Source organism: Oratosquilla oratoria, chromosome 4 (genome assembly GCF_046742065.1).
Source record: "Oratosquilla oratoria isolate Oo_2021 chromosome 4, ASM4674206v1, whole genome shotgun sequence".
Lineage (NCBI taxonomy): Eukaryota > Metazoa > Arthropoda > Malacostraca > Stomatopoda > Squillidae > Oratosquilla > Oratosquilla oratoria.
The window spans coordinates 17,955,259-17,972,672 of NC_134780.1; the positions used below are offsets into that span (position 1 = coordinate 17,955,259).

The following is a 17,414-nucleotide window of genomic DNA, read 5'->3' on the forward strand; positions in this document are numbered from 1 at the left end:
TTCATCACAGAGGATCGTGAACTTTGCAATACAATTATGGCGCGCCATCAGTATTGAAGGATAGATCACATCAGTATTGAAATATAGATCACATCACTTAAAAACAAATATCAATAGCGTGTTGCTAAATTAATAAAAGCTATTCCTAAAAGTATACTATCGGCCACGGTTTTTAGAATTTTTTTTTGATAGTTTTGTACACTTGATATGAGGAAAGACCAGCTCTCCTCCAAGATCCTGCCGGGCAAAACTATTTACGGAAGCTTCACGACCCACGGGCCGGACGTAAGGTCTTCACGGGGCTGAGCATCAGCAAAGAAAGCGTCGGATACGATGCAAACTGTGGATCCTCTCGAAGGGCCCTTGACGATCTCGTCCCTTTTCTTCTTGAAGGGTCGGCTATGGACAACATCGATAAACGGCAACCAGGATAGTAGGAAGAGCACCCTCCGCCAAGATAAAGTCACACCGAAAGGGGATTAGGGGTGGTGAACGGAAGAGGGAGAGACAGGGGAGTGTGTGTGTAGGGGGGGGGGGGGTAGTGAAGAGAGTAGGGTAAGCTGCTGTGCCAGGGTACGGAGAGTGGAGAACAAGGATTGGTGGCAATGAGTGGGGGGGAGGGGAGGGGGGTGATGAGCGGTACCCTGGGTGAAAGCTGTGGTTCCCACTTTTTATGCCGAAACCCCCGACACCGCGGGGTTGACGGGCTCCAGCAGTATACGGCGCATGCGCACCACAGGGGCAAATCACATGACACTGCCACCGGCAACTGAGATGAGGTTACCCGCTGCCGTTTGCGAAGTGCGCATATAAGGTACGAATGTGACATCTGTGTCACGATGCGTGGCGGGGCAGGGGGGGGGGCGTGATATTATTTATATTTTATTTTATTTTCTGTTTTATTTGTTTTCCTTTTTAGTTTATTTTCGTTTGGATTTCATCACACCGGGCCACTAAATATTGGTCCACCCACCATACGAACCACAAATAAATAAATAAATAAATAAATAAATAAATAAATAGATACTACGCACCGGGGCACTGGCAATTTATGATACGCAACGCTAAAGACACCGGCCAGGTCTTACGCAATCGCCACCACTTTACTGTATACGCCATTGAGACAACAACTACCTGGAATGCACAAACGTGCCGAGGTGCTCTCGGTGCAAATCCAAACAGTTCACCTCTTTGACGGGGGAGGTGGTTTAAAAGGTACCACGCTCTGACCCCCCGGCGACATAGGCCACTAGACTTCTACACTACCTTGCACATACTGGCAAGACCTCCCGGTTCTCGTCATCTTCTCCCCCTCCCTCTCCCTCCACCCTTCCTTCCCTTCGCCTCTGGCAGCGCTCTCACAAAAACAGAGCCAAAACATAATAAACGTTGACAATTTTTTTCATAACAGACGATGACAATATTTTTTAGGCCTGAATACGATGCACGATGCATTGCCGTCATGGTAAAGGAACTGCACCTTTGAATTTTCTTCAGTACACTTGACTGAAAGTTTCCCTCCCACATCTAGTCCTAATAGAGAAATTACAGAACTGCTACCGTGACAAAGAGGTAGTCAAAAGGAATCAAACTGAATTCTGCAGCACATGTTAACTAGACAGGCTACGGAAAGGGGTTCTAACAAAAAGGTTTGATAAATTGCAGCCGAGAGCATCGCGCCGATGTCCAATAACCCTCCCCACTCCCATGTCCTGAAAACTAATATTTTTTCTCATAGGGAATGCCTGTTTTAGAAGCAGATAGAATACCCCTCTAAACATCTGCAATCTCTCTCTCTCTCTCTCCTAGAGAAAACATATATGCGAACAGCAAATGCTGGCATAATAACTGTGCATGCACAGACCAAAAGTTTTGTTTTTCACATACATTTACATTCCCAGAAACACGTGCTATGCTCTTTAAACACCCATGCACATGACTTCTACTTGCAAAAACATATACGTGCTCTCACCACACACACACAAGAGAGAGGCGACCTACTATCTATAGAATCATGAAGGGCACAGAAATACTCGATAGAGAGGACTTGTTAAATTGGGACAAGAGAAACACAAGAGGACATGGAAAGAAACTCAAAAAACAGTTATAGAAGAGATCTGAAGAACAGTTTTCCACATTGAGTGGTGGACACTTGGAACAAACTGGACGAAAAAATAGTGTGTGCAAATACCATACACGAATTTAAGAGCAAATTAGACACTGCCAGATAGAAAGGCGGGACACCACGAGCGTAGCTCCCCTTCCCGTAAAATATAACTAGGTAAATACACACACACACACAATGTACACACATGTATAACAGGTCCCACCTGATTACATAACCATGCATCCTTCTACCTACGCAGTGAATACGTCTCCGCTCCCAACCCCCCATCCAACCCTCTCAGGACAATGAAGCAATCTGTTCCTATCCACAAGCACCTAGGAATACATTCTCTCTACATGTACTATGCCCACACCCCACTCTAACCCCTACCCTCACTCCTACAATGCCCTCTCACACAGGAAAACAAAAGAAAAGCATGTTAATTGGGATCTTTTCATTGTGATAAAGCAGATATAGAATAAAATATAAGTACAGTATACATCCACACACACATATATAAACCATCTCCCCCCCCCCCCACAGGCCCACAATGGCCTCTTGCCAAAGATTACAACACAATGTGCTAAACGGGACTTTGGTCTGAAGTAGGACATAGAATAACACACACGCACACACACACGTCGGATTGACGGCGAAGATTGGAACTCCGAAAAAAAAACACGCAATTTTCTTGGATTTCAGAGACAAGGGAGTACCTGTGTTGTATTAGTAGAGAAGGGGAAATCACGTGGTGTAGTGGGCAGGTGAAGAAAAAGGAGAAGGGGAGGCATTATTGAGGAAAATGGAAGAAAATGAGGAAGGTGAGGAACGGTCCTTGGAAGTCAGAAGGGGTGTGAACAAAAGGTGTGCAGACGACACAGCCGAGGTCGAACACGTGAGCAAAAGTATTAAGAGTAGGAATATAGATATGAGCAGCTCAATGGAAAGAGGAGATATTTACTTCTATGGATTTAATGAGATGACAACCTCCCCTGACTAGAATGTCTAGAAGAAAAACTAAAAAAAATTAATGAAGCATGGGAGAATCAAAACCTATATAAATAGAATTAAAAAGACAGTTAATAGAAGTTAAGAATGAGAATGAGGAAATAAGGAGGAAAAATAAAGAGAATAAGGAGTCCATAGCCAATGAGGTAAGTGGTTTGAAAAAAGTCCAAGAGAATAACAAAATTGAATTTAGAGATATAGTGAAACAACAGATGAAAGAACAAACTAAGGACACATATTATAGTGATGAAAGAGAAGGAGAATATAGTAACAGACTTAGCAGATAAAAAGAAATGTATATTAGGAATGGAAGAGAAGCACAATCCAAATAGGACTACGAGAGTAAAGAAGGAAAAAGTAAACAAGGTATTACAAATAGTTCAAGATGAACAAGAAATAAAGAAATTGAAGAAATATATACACTAGGGAACTACAATATATACAAGACCAGACCAATTGAGGTTAAATTCAGGTCACAAATGACAGCAGAGAATGTCTTATCAAAAACAGGGAAATAAGCAAAAAGTGATCAGTATAAACAGGTATGGATAAAAAGAGAAATGAATAAAGAGGAAAGAGAGGAAGAGAAAACAAAAAGAATTGAAGCCAAGGAAAAAAACAAGAACAGATCAGAATCAGACAAAGAGAAATTATATTGGACAGTAGTGGACATGAAAGTGAGGAAATGGTTCATAGTAGAGAAAAACAGAAGGAAAACAGAAAACAATGGAAGTAGCAGAAAATTAAGTGTCTTCACAAATATAGATGGCTTATTAACAGGCTTGAATGAACTGAATGATTACCTAAAGGAAAAAGAACCTGACATAATGGGAATTGTAGAGACAAAATTGAAAAGTCCATTACCACCCAATAGTGTAGGACATAGTGCATATAATTATTGGATTAGAAACAGAGAAGTAAAACAAGGTGGTGGAGTTATGTTCCCGACTAAAAAGGATATAAATGTGAGGAATGTTACATATGGAAAGAATAGAGTGGAGATGATTATGATGGAAACAGAAGACAGGGACAAGAGCAGGAAGTTTATGGTAAATTATGTGCCTCCTAATATGGCTTCGTGGGAATAGAGAAAACACAAAAATATATTAAAAGACACAAGGATAACACTAAACAAGAAAATGAAAGATAGAGGAAGAATAGTTATAATGGGTGACTTTAATTGTAAAGAAATCTGCTGGGAAGAGATGACAGTGAAAGGGGGAGACGACCTCTGGGGAAAAGTACTCCTTGATATGAGTATAGAATATACAATGACGCAATGGATACAAAAGAATACTAGATATAGAAATGAGGAAGAACCATCAAGACTGGACCTAATAATCACATCAGAACCCGAAATAGTGGACAAGATTGAACATAAGACACCAATAAGTAAAGGTGACCATATATTAATTGAACAGGAACTAAATGAGGAAAAATACAATGGAAAAAATGAACAACATAAAAAGGGATGTATGAAAAAACAAATTTTGATAAAACAAGAAAATTGTGCACTTATACATACTCATTTCTATAATCAGTATTTTACATTTTTCAGTTTTTTTTTCTTTCCTCCATTTTATCCAAGCTTTATCCCTTTTATCTTTTAACTCTCTACATCCTCTACATCTTTTGTTGTACCAACATTTTACACATCCTTTTTCTTGTTTTTGTCTTGGAACATACTTTTCCACTCCTTCCTTATAAATTGTCAACATTTTCCATCTCTCTTCTACTGTTGTTTCCTCTTAGTATACCCTTTCCCAGTCTTGCTTTTTTTTTTTTTTTCAAATTCTCATTTTATCAAAATTTGTTTTTCCATACATCATTCTCCCCTTTCTATATTGTTCATCTTTTCCCATATATTTTTCTTCATTTAGTTCCAGTTCTACTATTATGTGGTCACTTTTATTCAGTGGTGTCTTATATTCAATCTTGTCCATTATTTCAGGTCCTGATGTGATTAATAGGTCTAGTCTCGATGGCTCTTCCTCACTTCTATACCTAGTATTCTCTTGTATCCATTGTGTCATTGTATGTTCTATAATCATATCAAGTAGTACATTTCCCCATAGGTCATCTCCACCCAAACTGTCATTTCTTCCCAGCAGATTTCTTTACAATTAAAGTCACCCATTATAACTATTCTTGTGTTCGCTCTCTTACCACGAAGCAGTTTTAGGAGGCACATAATTTACAACAAACTTCCTGCTCTTCTTGTCCCTGTCCTCTATTTCCATGATCATTTCCACTCTATTCATTCCATATTTAACATTCCTCACATTTATATCCTTCTTAGTCAGGAACATAACTCCACCACCTTGTTTAACTTCTCTGTTTCTAATCCAATAATTATATGCACCGTGTCCTACACTGTTGGGTGGTAATGGACCTTTCAATTTTGTCTACACAATTCCCATTATGTCAGGTTCCTTTTCCATCAGAAAATCATTCAGTTCATTTAAGCCTGTTATTAAGCCATCTATATTTGTGAAAGATACTTTCAATTTTCTGCTACCTCCATCCTGTTTTCTGTTTTTCTCTCCTATGAACCATTTCCCACTACTCTCCAACAGAAATTCTCTTTGACTCTGTTCTGTTCTCATTTTTTCCCCCTGGCTTTGATTCTTTTTGTTTTCTCTTCCTCTCTTTCCTCTTTATTCATCTCTCTTTTTATCCACACCTGTTTTAGATAAGACATTCTCTGCTGTCATTTGTAATCTGAATTTAACCTTAATTGGTCTGGTCTTGTATATTTCCCAAGTCTATTTCTTCAATTTCTTTCCCTATTTCCTGTTCACCTTATTGAAATATTCTTAGTAACCTGTTCACTCTTTCTTTCTCCTCTCTTACTCTTGTAGTTCCTATTTGGATTATGTTTCTCTTCCATTCCTAACATAATTATACATTTCTTTTTATCTGCTAAGTCTCTTACTATATTCTCCTCCTCTCTCATCACTTTAATAACTGTGTCCTTAGTGTGTTCTTTCATCCGTTGTTTCACTATATCTCTAAATTCAGTTTTGCTATTTTCCTGAACCATTTTCCAACCACTTACCTCTTTTTCTATGGACTCTTTATTCTATTATTATTCTTTAATTCCTCATTCTCATCCTTTACTTCTTTTAACTGTCTTTTTAATTCTTCTATTTCTTTATTTAGGTTTTGGTTCTCCTTTTTTAGGTCTTCCAATTTATCAACTCTTTGTGTAATCAGTGCAAGTTGACTGAACCTAACCTCCCATTGTTCATTCATTTTTGTTAGTTTTTCCTCTAGACTTGCTAATCGGGGGGGTCATCTCCACCCTCATTAAATACATACATACATACATATACCAAGGCTTTTTCCCCCTTTCAAGGGAGGTAGCCAAAAAGGGAAAGGCATAAAAACACTCCCACCCATTTCATCCCTAAATACACTCCACACCCCTCCCACCCTCCCTCTCATCTGAGCACCTCCTGGATGACGGGTCATCCCTGCACCTTGCCCACCGCCCTGGGTCAGAAGCAGTGTCGCAAGACACAGCACATCCACAGCAAGGCCGCTTCATTTAATCATTTAATTTCATTTAACCCTCATTAAATACATGGAAATAATTATTTTCACCTTCCATTGCGCTGCTCTTATCTGTATTTCTAATTTTTACATTTTTACTCATTTCTTCGACTTCACCTCTGCCGTCTACACACCTTTTGTTGACATACCTTCTGACTAATGGAACCTGTTCGTCCCCTTTCTCATTTTCTTCCCTTTTCCTCAGTAATCTCTCCCCTTCCCCTTTTTTCTTCACCTTCTCACTACACCACAAGCTTTCCCCCCTTCCCTAATATAACACAGGTACTCCCTCATTGTTGAGATCCACAAAAATTTATGTTTTTTCTGGACTTCCAACCTTCACTGTCACTTTGACTGTCATGTATGTGTGTGTGTGTGTGTGTGTGTGTGTGTGTGTGTGTGTGTGTGTGTGTGTGTGTGTGTGTGTGTGTGTGTGTGTGTGTGTATTCTATCTTCAATAAGCTAATGTACATGCACAGTACTTTGAAGTCTACTAAAGTTAACCCAAGAAGGGCTACTACTCACGGATCATCCTCGAGGGGGTCCTGAAAAGGATCCGTCTGGTTGACACGATGGTACCCAGGGATGCTTTGTTCAATGATGTCAAGCAAGTTGCCATCGCTGCTCACCTCCAAGTCCTGTGCCGAGGAGGACATACAGGCATATAAGAGGAGGAAAAACATAATATCCAAGTTCAGAGTCCATTTATTTTAAGATGGCAGAAATATCTTTAATGGCACCAAATAACCACTAATTTGTTCCTCTCAGATTAAATTAAATTTTAGTCATTTTCACCACTGTTTCACTCCTTCAAGTTTATACACCTTTCACCAGTAGTTACTCCAACTTGGGATGTCATTTTCTGTTGTTAGCAAACTTCTACCAAGTTAAAAGAAACAGACTAGAAGTATACAGTCTCCACACACTGTACCCAGACTGGGCAATGTAACATCACTCAGGTCCTTGGACAGGTAGATTATGTATATTTACACATTCCACTTAATTTGATGATGTAATAACTGGTGCTCACCCCCACTGATAGCTGTTGAGGCATGATACTACAGCATACAGATCATATACAGATAAAAACAGTCAGAGAGGAGAGACAAAAGAAAAGTGGAAGAGTGTACTGGAGAGTAGGAGAGGGAGAGGGTAAAGAGGGAGAGGGCAAAGAGAGAGAGAGGAAGAGGGCAATGAGTGAGAAAAAGAGGGAGAAGTGCAAAGAGGATGAACAGGGAAAGGAAAAGGGTGAGGGAGAGGAGTGCAATAAGACTAATAAACTCACATACTATGGCTATTGCCCTACAACAAGATTATCTTGGAGGGCACATTTTCAATGAGGCCTGCATCAGCATATACGAGACCCTTTCCTTACAATTTCATTGCAGTGACATCATTAACCAATGTTATTCCTTTTTCAACCCCCCTTTCCATAGGGTTTTATTCAGAAAGGGACACATTTGAGATAAATGGGGTCTGTCAATGGACCCTACTCCATCCAAAATCTACCCTGACATGAATAAAGCTATCTTGAATTACCCACAATATAATTTGAAGTAGGTATGATATTAGTGAAGGAGTTGGGGACAGGTAGTAAGAGGCTAAGCCAGTTTACTTCAAATTAAATGATGTATGGCTCATAATGCACTCCCAACCTGCAAGACAGCCACACCCACACATACACATTCACACATACATGCAATCATGCACACACAATCATGAACACAAAGATCATGCACACAATTTGTACATATGCCAGAAAATATATCTCCAAATCCATAACATTCGACTAAAAAACATGAGCAAAATTTTTAGGTAGTCTTGCATTGGAGCGACTACCCCTCTAACCTAAAAATATTTTTGAGATTATTTTGTAAATATTATTAGGAAAGTAGTTGTAGAGATTATACAATATTCATTTTTATTCAAAAACAATCTTGTGTGTGTATGTGTGTATGTGTGTGTGTGTATTTACCTAGTTGTATTTCATGGGAAGGGGAGCTATGTTCGTGGTGTCCCGTCTCCATATCTCGTTTTATCTAGACTGTTTATAAATATGTGTATCTTTTTGCACACAAAACATTCTCATCTAATCAGTTCGAAATGTCTATTATCTTGTGGGGAAAGCTGTTCTTTTTCAGGTCTCTTACAATTGTTTTTCTAGATTTTCTTTCCATGTCCTCTTGTATCTCTACTACCCCATTTTATTAGATCCTCAATATCAATAATTTCTATGCCTTTCATGATTCTATCAATAGTTATGAAATTTCCTCTCTCTATTCTTTGCTCCAATGTCTGTAGCTCAAGTTTTGCCAGCCTCTCCTCATATGATAGTTCTGAGAGCGTTGGTGCCAATTTTGTAATTGCTCTTTGCATTCTTTCAAGTTTTGTTATACATTTTTTGTACTTGGTGACCATGTCGTCACTGCATGCTCCAATTTTAGTCTTATCAAAGTGACTAGTATTTTCTTCACCATTTCTTCGTCTAGGTATGTAAATGCCACTTTGATTGATCTTATGAAATTATAAGTTTCTCCAGAAATTTTGTTTATGTGTTTCTCAGGGGACATATTATTCATAATAATGACCCCTAGGTCCTTCTCTTTTTCCACTTTTTTAATTCCTTCCTCTTCCAATGTATATGATCCCACTATTCTTTTTTTGCTTTTTCCAAATTCCATTACACTACACTTAATTTTTAATTCCATCTCCCACTTCCTACTCCATTCCTGTACTTTATTGAGATCACTCTGCAGCGACTCACGATCTTCTTCGTTGTTCTCTTTTTTCAACATATTTGCATCATCTGCAAAGCTCATACAACTTTCAATTCCTTCGTCTATATCATTAATATATATATAGCAAACATTATTGGGGCCAGTACTGTTCCTTGTGGAACTCCACTAATCACCTCATCCCAATTGGAATGTTTGTCTCGTATCACCACTTTCATTTTCCTTTCATGCAAGAAGTCTTCCATCCACTCCAGTAGTTTTGCTGTATTCCTCCTAAAGTTTCTAATTTCTTTAGAAATTTCTTATGTGGCACCTTATCAAAAGCTTTTTTCAGGTCTACAAATGCACAATCAGCCCATCCATCTCTTTTTTTGTATTACATCTATTAGCCTTGAATAGAAACACATCAAGTTTGTGACACATGATCTTCCTTGTCTAAATCCAAATTGTCTTGGATTTAGTACATCATTTTATTCCAAATGCCTTATCCATCTAATTTTGATCATTCTTTTACACATTTTAGCCACAGTACTTGTAATATAGAATGGTCTGTAGTTAGTAGGGTCTTCCTTGTTTCCCCCTTTATATATTGGTACTATATTTGCTCTTTTCCAATCTTCTGGAACTTTTCCTTCTTTCAATGAACTGCTTATTAGACTATGTATTTCATCTGTTAGTTCATTCCTGCATTCTCTCAAAATCCAACTTGCCATTGCATCTGGTCCATGTGATTTGCCAACATTGAGATTACTCAAGTGATTCATTATTTCATTCCTTGTTACTTCTATCTCATAAGGGGGACTTTCTCCTCCCACTCGACATCTCTAAGTTGTATGTTCTCTCTCGTAAACACTGATTCAAAATGCTTGTTCATAATTTCTGCCATTTCTATTTCCTCTGTGTATTCAACTCCTCCTTGTCATGGTTTTACTAGTTCTTGTATGTTACGTTTGTTTATAAATCTATAAAATAGTTTTGGTTGATCTTTACATTTTTCTATGACATTTTCATATTCTCTCTTTTGTTCTCTGCATACTTGTACATATTGATTTCTATAACTACTATACATTTTCCATTTTTCAGGTATTTTGTTTTTCTTCCATTTTATCCAAGCTTTATCCCTTTTGTCTTTTAACTCTACCTCTTTTCTTGTACCAACATTTTACATATCCTTTTTCTTGTTTTTGTCTTGGAACACTTTTCCACTCCTTTATAAATTGTTGTCAAAATTTTCCATTTCTCTTCTATTGTTGTTTCCTCCTTGTGTATCCTTTCCCAGTCTGCTTTTTGAAAAAAATCTCTTATCAATTTTTTTTTCCATACATCAATCTTCCCTTTCTATATTGTTCATTTTTTCCATGCATTTTTCCTCATTTAGTTCCAGTTCAACTAATATGAGGTCACTTTTACTTATTGGTGTCTTATATTCAATCTTGTCCCCTCTTTCAGGTTCTGGTGTGATTATTAGGACCAGTCTCGATGGTTCTTCCTCATTTCTATACCTAGTATTCTCTTCTATTCATTGCGTCATTGTATGTTCTATAATCATATCAAGGCCATCTATATTTGTTTGAGACACTTTTATTTTCTGTTATCTCCATCCTGTTTTCTGGTTTTCTCTCCTATGAACCATTTCCTCACTTTCATATCCACTACTCTCCAATAGAATTTCTCTTTGACTCTATTCTGTTCTCGTTTTTCCTTAACTTCTTGTCTTTTAGGTTTCCCTTCCTCTCTTTCTTCTTTATTCATCTTTTTATCTATATCTGTTAATACTGATCATTTTATGCTAGTTTCCCTGTTTTTAATAAGATATTCTCTGCTGTCATTTTTGACCTGAATTTAACCTTAATTGGTCTGATCTTGTCTATATTGTATTTCCCCAGTCTATATATTTCTTCAATTTCTTTCCCTATTTCTTGTTCATCTTCTTGAATTATTTTTTATACCTTGTTTACTTTTCCCTCTCCTCCTTTACTCTTGTAGTACTATTTGGATTATGCTTGTCTTCCATACCTAATATAATTATACATTTCTTTTTATCTGCTAAGTCTCCTTCTCTCTCATCACTTTAATAAATGTGTCCTTAGTTTGTTCTTTCATCTGTCATTTCACTATATCTCTTAATTCAACTTTGTTATTCTCTTGGACTTTTTTCCAACCACTTACCTCTTTTGCTATGACTTTACTATTCCTCCTTATTTCCTCATTCTCAATCTTTACTTCTTTTAACTGTCTTTTTAATTCTATTTCTTTAGTTAGGTTTTGATTCTCCTTTAGTTCTTCCTGTTTATCAACTCTTTGTGTAACTAGCATGAGTTGGCTAAACCTAACCTCCCTTGCTTCATTCATTTTTGTTTTTGCTCTTTCCAGCACTCTCTCTCTCTCTAAAAACAAAAAACAAAACAAAAAAGTCTCTATTCTTTTTTTTTTCATCAGCTTCATTTCTTAGTATCTTGTCTCTTTTTCCTCATCACTCATTTCCTTTCTTATCCATATACTTTTATAGTTTTCATTTTTTGCGAACTTTACTGTTTTTGTTAATACTTCTATCATTTGTGACCTTAGTTTAATTTCTAGAGGTCAATTCTCTTCTGTCCCATTCTATGCACTTCTATTTCCTGCCCTTCATCTTGTACTTCTTTCAGAATTACTTTTGCTATTTTTTCTCCTCTTTTTCTCTCAAGTACCTAATTAAATTATGTTTTTCCTTTATACCATATACTACTATGCATTTTTTTTTTTTTTCTACTGTGTCCCTGACCCAATTTTATTTCTTTGATTACTTTAATTTTTCTTTTGTATTTTCTTGTACTTGTTGGACAATTTCTTTAAATGATATTTTTTTATTTTCCCGATCTAATTTCCATTGGTTTTTACTTTTCTGAAGATCTGTCTCCCTTATTATATCTCCAACTTTCTCGGTCACCACTTTAATTTGTTTGTTCACCTCTCTTCTTAAAGCCTAATTTTTTCTAGTATCTTAGTTTTTCATCCTTTCATTTTTTACTTATTAGTTCTTTTTTTTTGTCACTCAATTCTATTTCTGCATTTTCTTTTTTTATTTCACTCTTTAGATCTATAATTTTTTTCTTTAAACTCCTTAATCTCTTGATTCCATGAAATATTTTTATAACTCATATCCCTTTCTAATTCTACAATTTCACTGTTTTCTATCATCTCTTGCAAACCCAGAAAACCAAAATAACTTTCCTCTTCATACCTCTGATTCTGTTCTGGAGTCTCAATATTACAACTTTTCTTAGGGATGACACCTAACAGTGATTCAACCCTGCTCACATCTAGTCTTCTTTTGGTTGCTTCACTATATTTCTGCCTGTTTTGACTATCCTCCATTTTTGCTTCTTTGACACTCTTTAATTTCACTCTATTAACTCATTTTGGGCACCCTCAAGCACTCCCCTCCCCACACAAATACCAACTAGGCATTTGTTTTCCTCCAACTTAGCAAAAAAGCACTATTCTCCAGAGCTCGTTCGAGACGTCCTTTACAGTTGGTGGTCCGTCGGGGTGTGTGTATATAATTCTTTTATTGAATTTGTGGTTGTCAAAATATGAAGGTGAAGTAGTGATTGGTAAATGCAGCACACACACTATAGTCAAATCAACTTTACATCCTACAGATGTAGGATTTTACATACATGCAGCACACAAGTGTGTTCTAGACACACCTTAACCTTTCCACTACTAAAAGGGTATGAAGCAAACAAGTGAAATCATCTAGCAACAGCCATAATAAAGTCAGTAACTGTCAGTATGGAGGGAACTCCAGGCATAACCATTTCAAATTGTACTCAACATATGGGTGAAGGTGACAATCCTTACTATATGCTAAGACTATATCTGGATATAAATCCTACTCATACGTAGGTTTGTCTGCATAGCGACAAATACACTTCAGAGAGTCAAGTCTATTTAAGCATAGATAGAACACACAAAAACCTAACCAAACTATCAAGAAGACTAGGCTACTTCACAAGCTAACCTGATTTTCATCTATCTTCACGAAGACCTCTGCAGCATCTATCTGTTTTGAAAATTGTTAAGTATTTAAGTATTCTGTATGTCACCCATATGGTACAGTATACTGTATTCCTACAACTAACACTAGGTTATCTATTCTCTAACTCTTTCCATCTACCCTCCCCTCTCTTCATCTACTCCTCTCTTCCCACCCACCCCCCTCTCTCTATCTCTCTGACACATGCATGCATACAGATTGGAACCCTTCATAAAATTTAACCCCTTCAATACGAGCCAAAATCTCGCGGGCAGGCATTAGCTGCCTGACGTGCGATGTTGCGTCATAATACTCGCATTATAAAAAATAAAGTCACCACTGTATTAATCGTTTTCTCTTTCACCCGTGAATTTTGATAACCATAGAAAATATGATGAAGCCAGTTTACAGAGTATGGGGGTCACACAGGTACAACTACAATAAATATAATCAAGACGCCGACGTCGGCATCCTCGCTCCTCATGATGCCTACGTAGGCGTCACCGTATGGAAGGGGTTAAGGTACATAAAATAATTGAAGAGTAAATGACAGGAACCCACATGTACTGCTCATTTCCTATTTAACCACTTCGGTACGATGAAGACTACATAGGCGTCATGAGGCACAAAAGGGGGACACGAGGATGCCAGTGTTGGCATCTTGATTTTATTTTATTTTTGTACTGTAGTTGTACATGATTTATCCCCGGATTCTGTGAACTGGTTCGATCACATTTTCTGTGTTTATTATTACTCAGAGTAAAAGAGAACAGGGAACACAGCAGTGACTTTATATTTCATAATGCAAGTAGTGTGATTCCTCGTACATATGGAAGCCAATACTGTACATGAGAATTTGACTCGTACTTAAGTGGTTAATACACTTAGGTAAATACAGTAAGGGGTAACTGGTATAATGTTAAATCTAGCCTAATCTTGTTCAATGTTAAGTTAAATATGTGTATTTCAATGTAACTCAAATCACAACCAAACCTCTGACAGCTGGTAAGTGCCTGGACCTCAATTTCCTCGGTATCATATCCGAATTTTTTTCTTCTTTATACTGGGTGCTTTACTTTCAAGACCCTACCCTTCTCCTTATTGGCAACTGCACATTCCTCATTACAAGTGGTGCCAAACTGATTTAATCTTGACAACTCTCAACCATGTGCAACTTCCTGCTCCTATTCAGTGCACCTACCAGTTCTGCTAAAACTATATACTACTACCACATCCCCAAACCACACGAGGATGAAGAAGATTAAGAAGAAGACAAAGAAAAAGAAGCAGAAGCAGAAGACAAAGAAGAAAGATGACAAAAGGAGAAGGAAAAGGGAAGAAGAAAAGAAAACTTGCAAGTTGTACTAGTGCAAGAGTGGTGGTGGTGGTGGTTTTGGTGGTGGTGGTGGTGGTGGTTTTGGTGGTTTTGGTGGTTTTGGTGGTGCACTTGCAATTTGTTAGCCCTCCTGTGAAAATGTGAAGCAAATACGAAACTAATGAGGTTCTTGAACCCCAGCTCAAAGATAAATCTCTCTTATCTTCATCTTGCTGGACTACCACTTGCAGGTACCCACTGCTGGTCCCATAATCCATAACTCACACACCTAATTAATGAAATACAAAAGATTCAAACTCCCTAACTGCTGCAAACAAAAATGTGGCTTTCAAACCTAAATTAACTTTTGGCATCATCCCCGTCTAGCCAGAGCTGAGACATTACAGCTGTCATACAATGAGCCAACAAATATCAATAGCTATGCACTTTCACCTAACTTGAACTTGAAATGCTCTTGAACTACAGACTCAAAAGATGCTCACATCCAAACTCAGTAGGTATGGAGTAATGTCACTATCACAACCCCTACAATTCTTATTTCACATACAATCAAATGATATTCACGACCCACACAAAAAAAAAGTCCCTGAAAGACCTACCCAAAACTAGAAGCCTTGGGACCATGGATATTGTGCAAGAGAGATATGTATGAGTTATGCCACCCCCCCCCCCCTTCCCCTGCCAGGGTGCTCATTACTTTCTGAAATGTAGATGCTTCTGAAGCATGAGCATGCATATGCAACAGAAAACAATTAAGAGTTTAACTGAAGACTCAGTTTCCTTACAGGATAACACACCTGGCAGCTTCCTATTGGGCTAACCTTTGTAGGATAAACAGTTGTGTAAGAACACTCAAGATGACTCCACTTAGTCATGGAAGAGTAAACTACCTAAATACTCAGGCCCTAACCAACCACTGGGGCTGCAAATGGGAGGAAACCCTGGCAGGCCAAAGTCAATATAGACAGGACATCAAGCATGACTGCACTGACAGGATGACATTGATAATAAACAACTGAAGGTAATGAATTGGCCACACGACTCCACTGGAATTCCTGCACAATCATACCAGTGGTACACATCAAAGTACAAGGAAAAAGGGTTATCTTGTGAAGCCCAGCTAAAAATTAGTAATGACATGTCTTTCTGGATTAAAGGACTGGCACAGAAGGATGGAGCTACAGGAAGAGAGATTATCATTCCCAGAGACAACAGCCCAGTGCTGATGAAATCAACTTGCAACTGTCGAGAATTGAAATACAAGATACCTATTGTGTATAATTAGGTTTAAGCCTTAGTCTTGCCTAAAGAAGTTAAATCTTAAATTCTATTTTGCAGCTGTTCTATCTGAAAGCCATCTATAATAAGCATTCATACCAACTTGGTAAAACATATTGTTTGATACAGAAACTTCATACCAACACTGTTATTCAAACTACCCGAATTTGTCATATTCTGGCTATTTTGATGAAGAAGTAAAGTAACCTACGAACAAATTATTAGTGACCAAAATGAGTAATGTACAAATTAAGATACACATAATAATTCATTTTAGAATGCAATTAAAACTATAAAAGGGTCCTTAGAAATATATTCTACATTTATACACTACAAGACAACACTAACTCACCTGTAGACAATTAATGCTTCCACCTACCCCTAAACTTAGAGTCTCCATCACATGGACACTACGTACTCTGAAATGAGAGGCAATACTTTTGTCATATTAACCTTAAATGTTTTCTTAGACCATATTTCAACTTAACTAAAATTTATAACAAAAAAGGAGATCAATAACTACTTCCTACATCTTCCATGAGTAATTCTGAATATCTGATAGTGACAAACCAGCCCTCAATGCAACAAACTTCCTAACACTATCTGAAGTGAATTTCTAAAACACAGTACTGCATGTAACAATATCAGTTTCCACATGTGACGAATGGTTGTGTTCCATCCAATGGAATGGTCTAACTATATGCCAACATTACCAATTAAAAGTATTTTGTGTATGTTTTTCACAAATCTTTCACACAAGAGCCTTAATAAAAAAAAAGTTATGTACATATTGTATTTCTAGGATTAGGATCCACAATTCAATAAAACATCAACAGAATCAAACTACTATACAAATAAGTCTTAACCCCTTCCATACGGTGCCGCACACGTAGGCGTCATGGGGAGCGAGTGTATACGCGAGGCTGCCATATCGGTGTCTTGATTATATTTATTGTAGTCGCCCCTCCATAATGACATTCTTTCTAATTCTTTTGTAATCGCATTTTCTATGATTATCAAAATTCACGGGTGAAGAGAGAACGATCGATATAAGCGGTGACTATATTTTATGATGCGAGTATTATTACGACACGTCGTACGGCTGGCATTGGCTGCTGCCACCGAGATCTAAGTCCATGACGCCTACGTGTGCGGCACCGTATGGAAGGGGTTAAAAACACAAATCTAAAATACTGACACTACAATGGAATACTATGGCAGAGCATGCCAACACGAGACCTCATGGTATACAGTAAGTGTGGATGCAATAAATAAGTAAATAAATACAAAACAATCTGATAACTAAACACAAAAATCTAAAAATTCTCAACTGTACTACATTCAATTACCTCCATATAAGTTGATTCCTTTAAT

At 37.5% G+C, this 17,414-nt stretch overlaps 1 protein-coding gene across 2 annotated transcripts in view; it reads right to left on the minus strand.

Moving 5' to 3' along the window:
- The window catches only part of LOC143024626 (uncharacterized), a 109,532-nt gene that overhangs the window by 78,816 nt on the left and 13,302 nt on the right, over positions 1-17,414 (minus strand). For both annotated transcript variants that reach the window (XM_076183515.1, XM_076183516.1), the window contains exons 3-4: positions 16,393-16,459; positions 7,196-7,308 (exon numbers count right to left, since the gene is read on the minus strand). In XM_076183515.1, the coding sequence (XP_076039630.1) occupies positions 7,196-7,308; positions 16,393-16,459 (180 nt within the window). The remainder of the gene's footprint in view (positions 1-7,195; positions 7,309-16,392; positions 16,460-17,414) is intronic.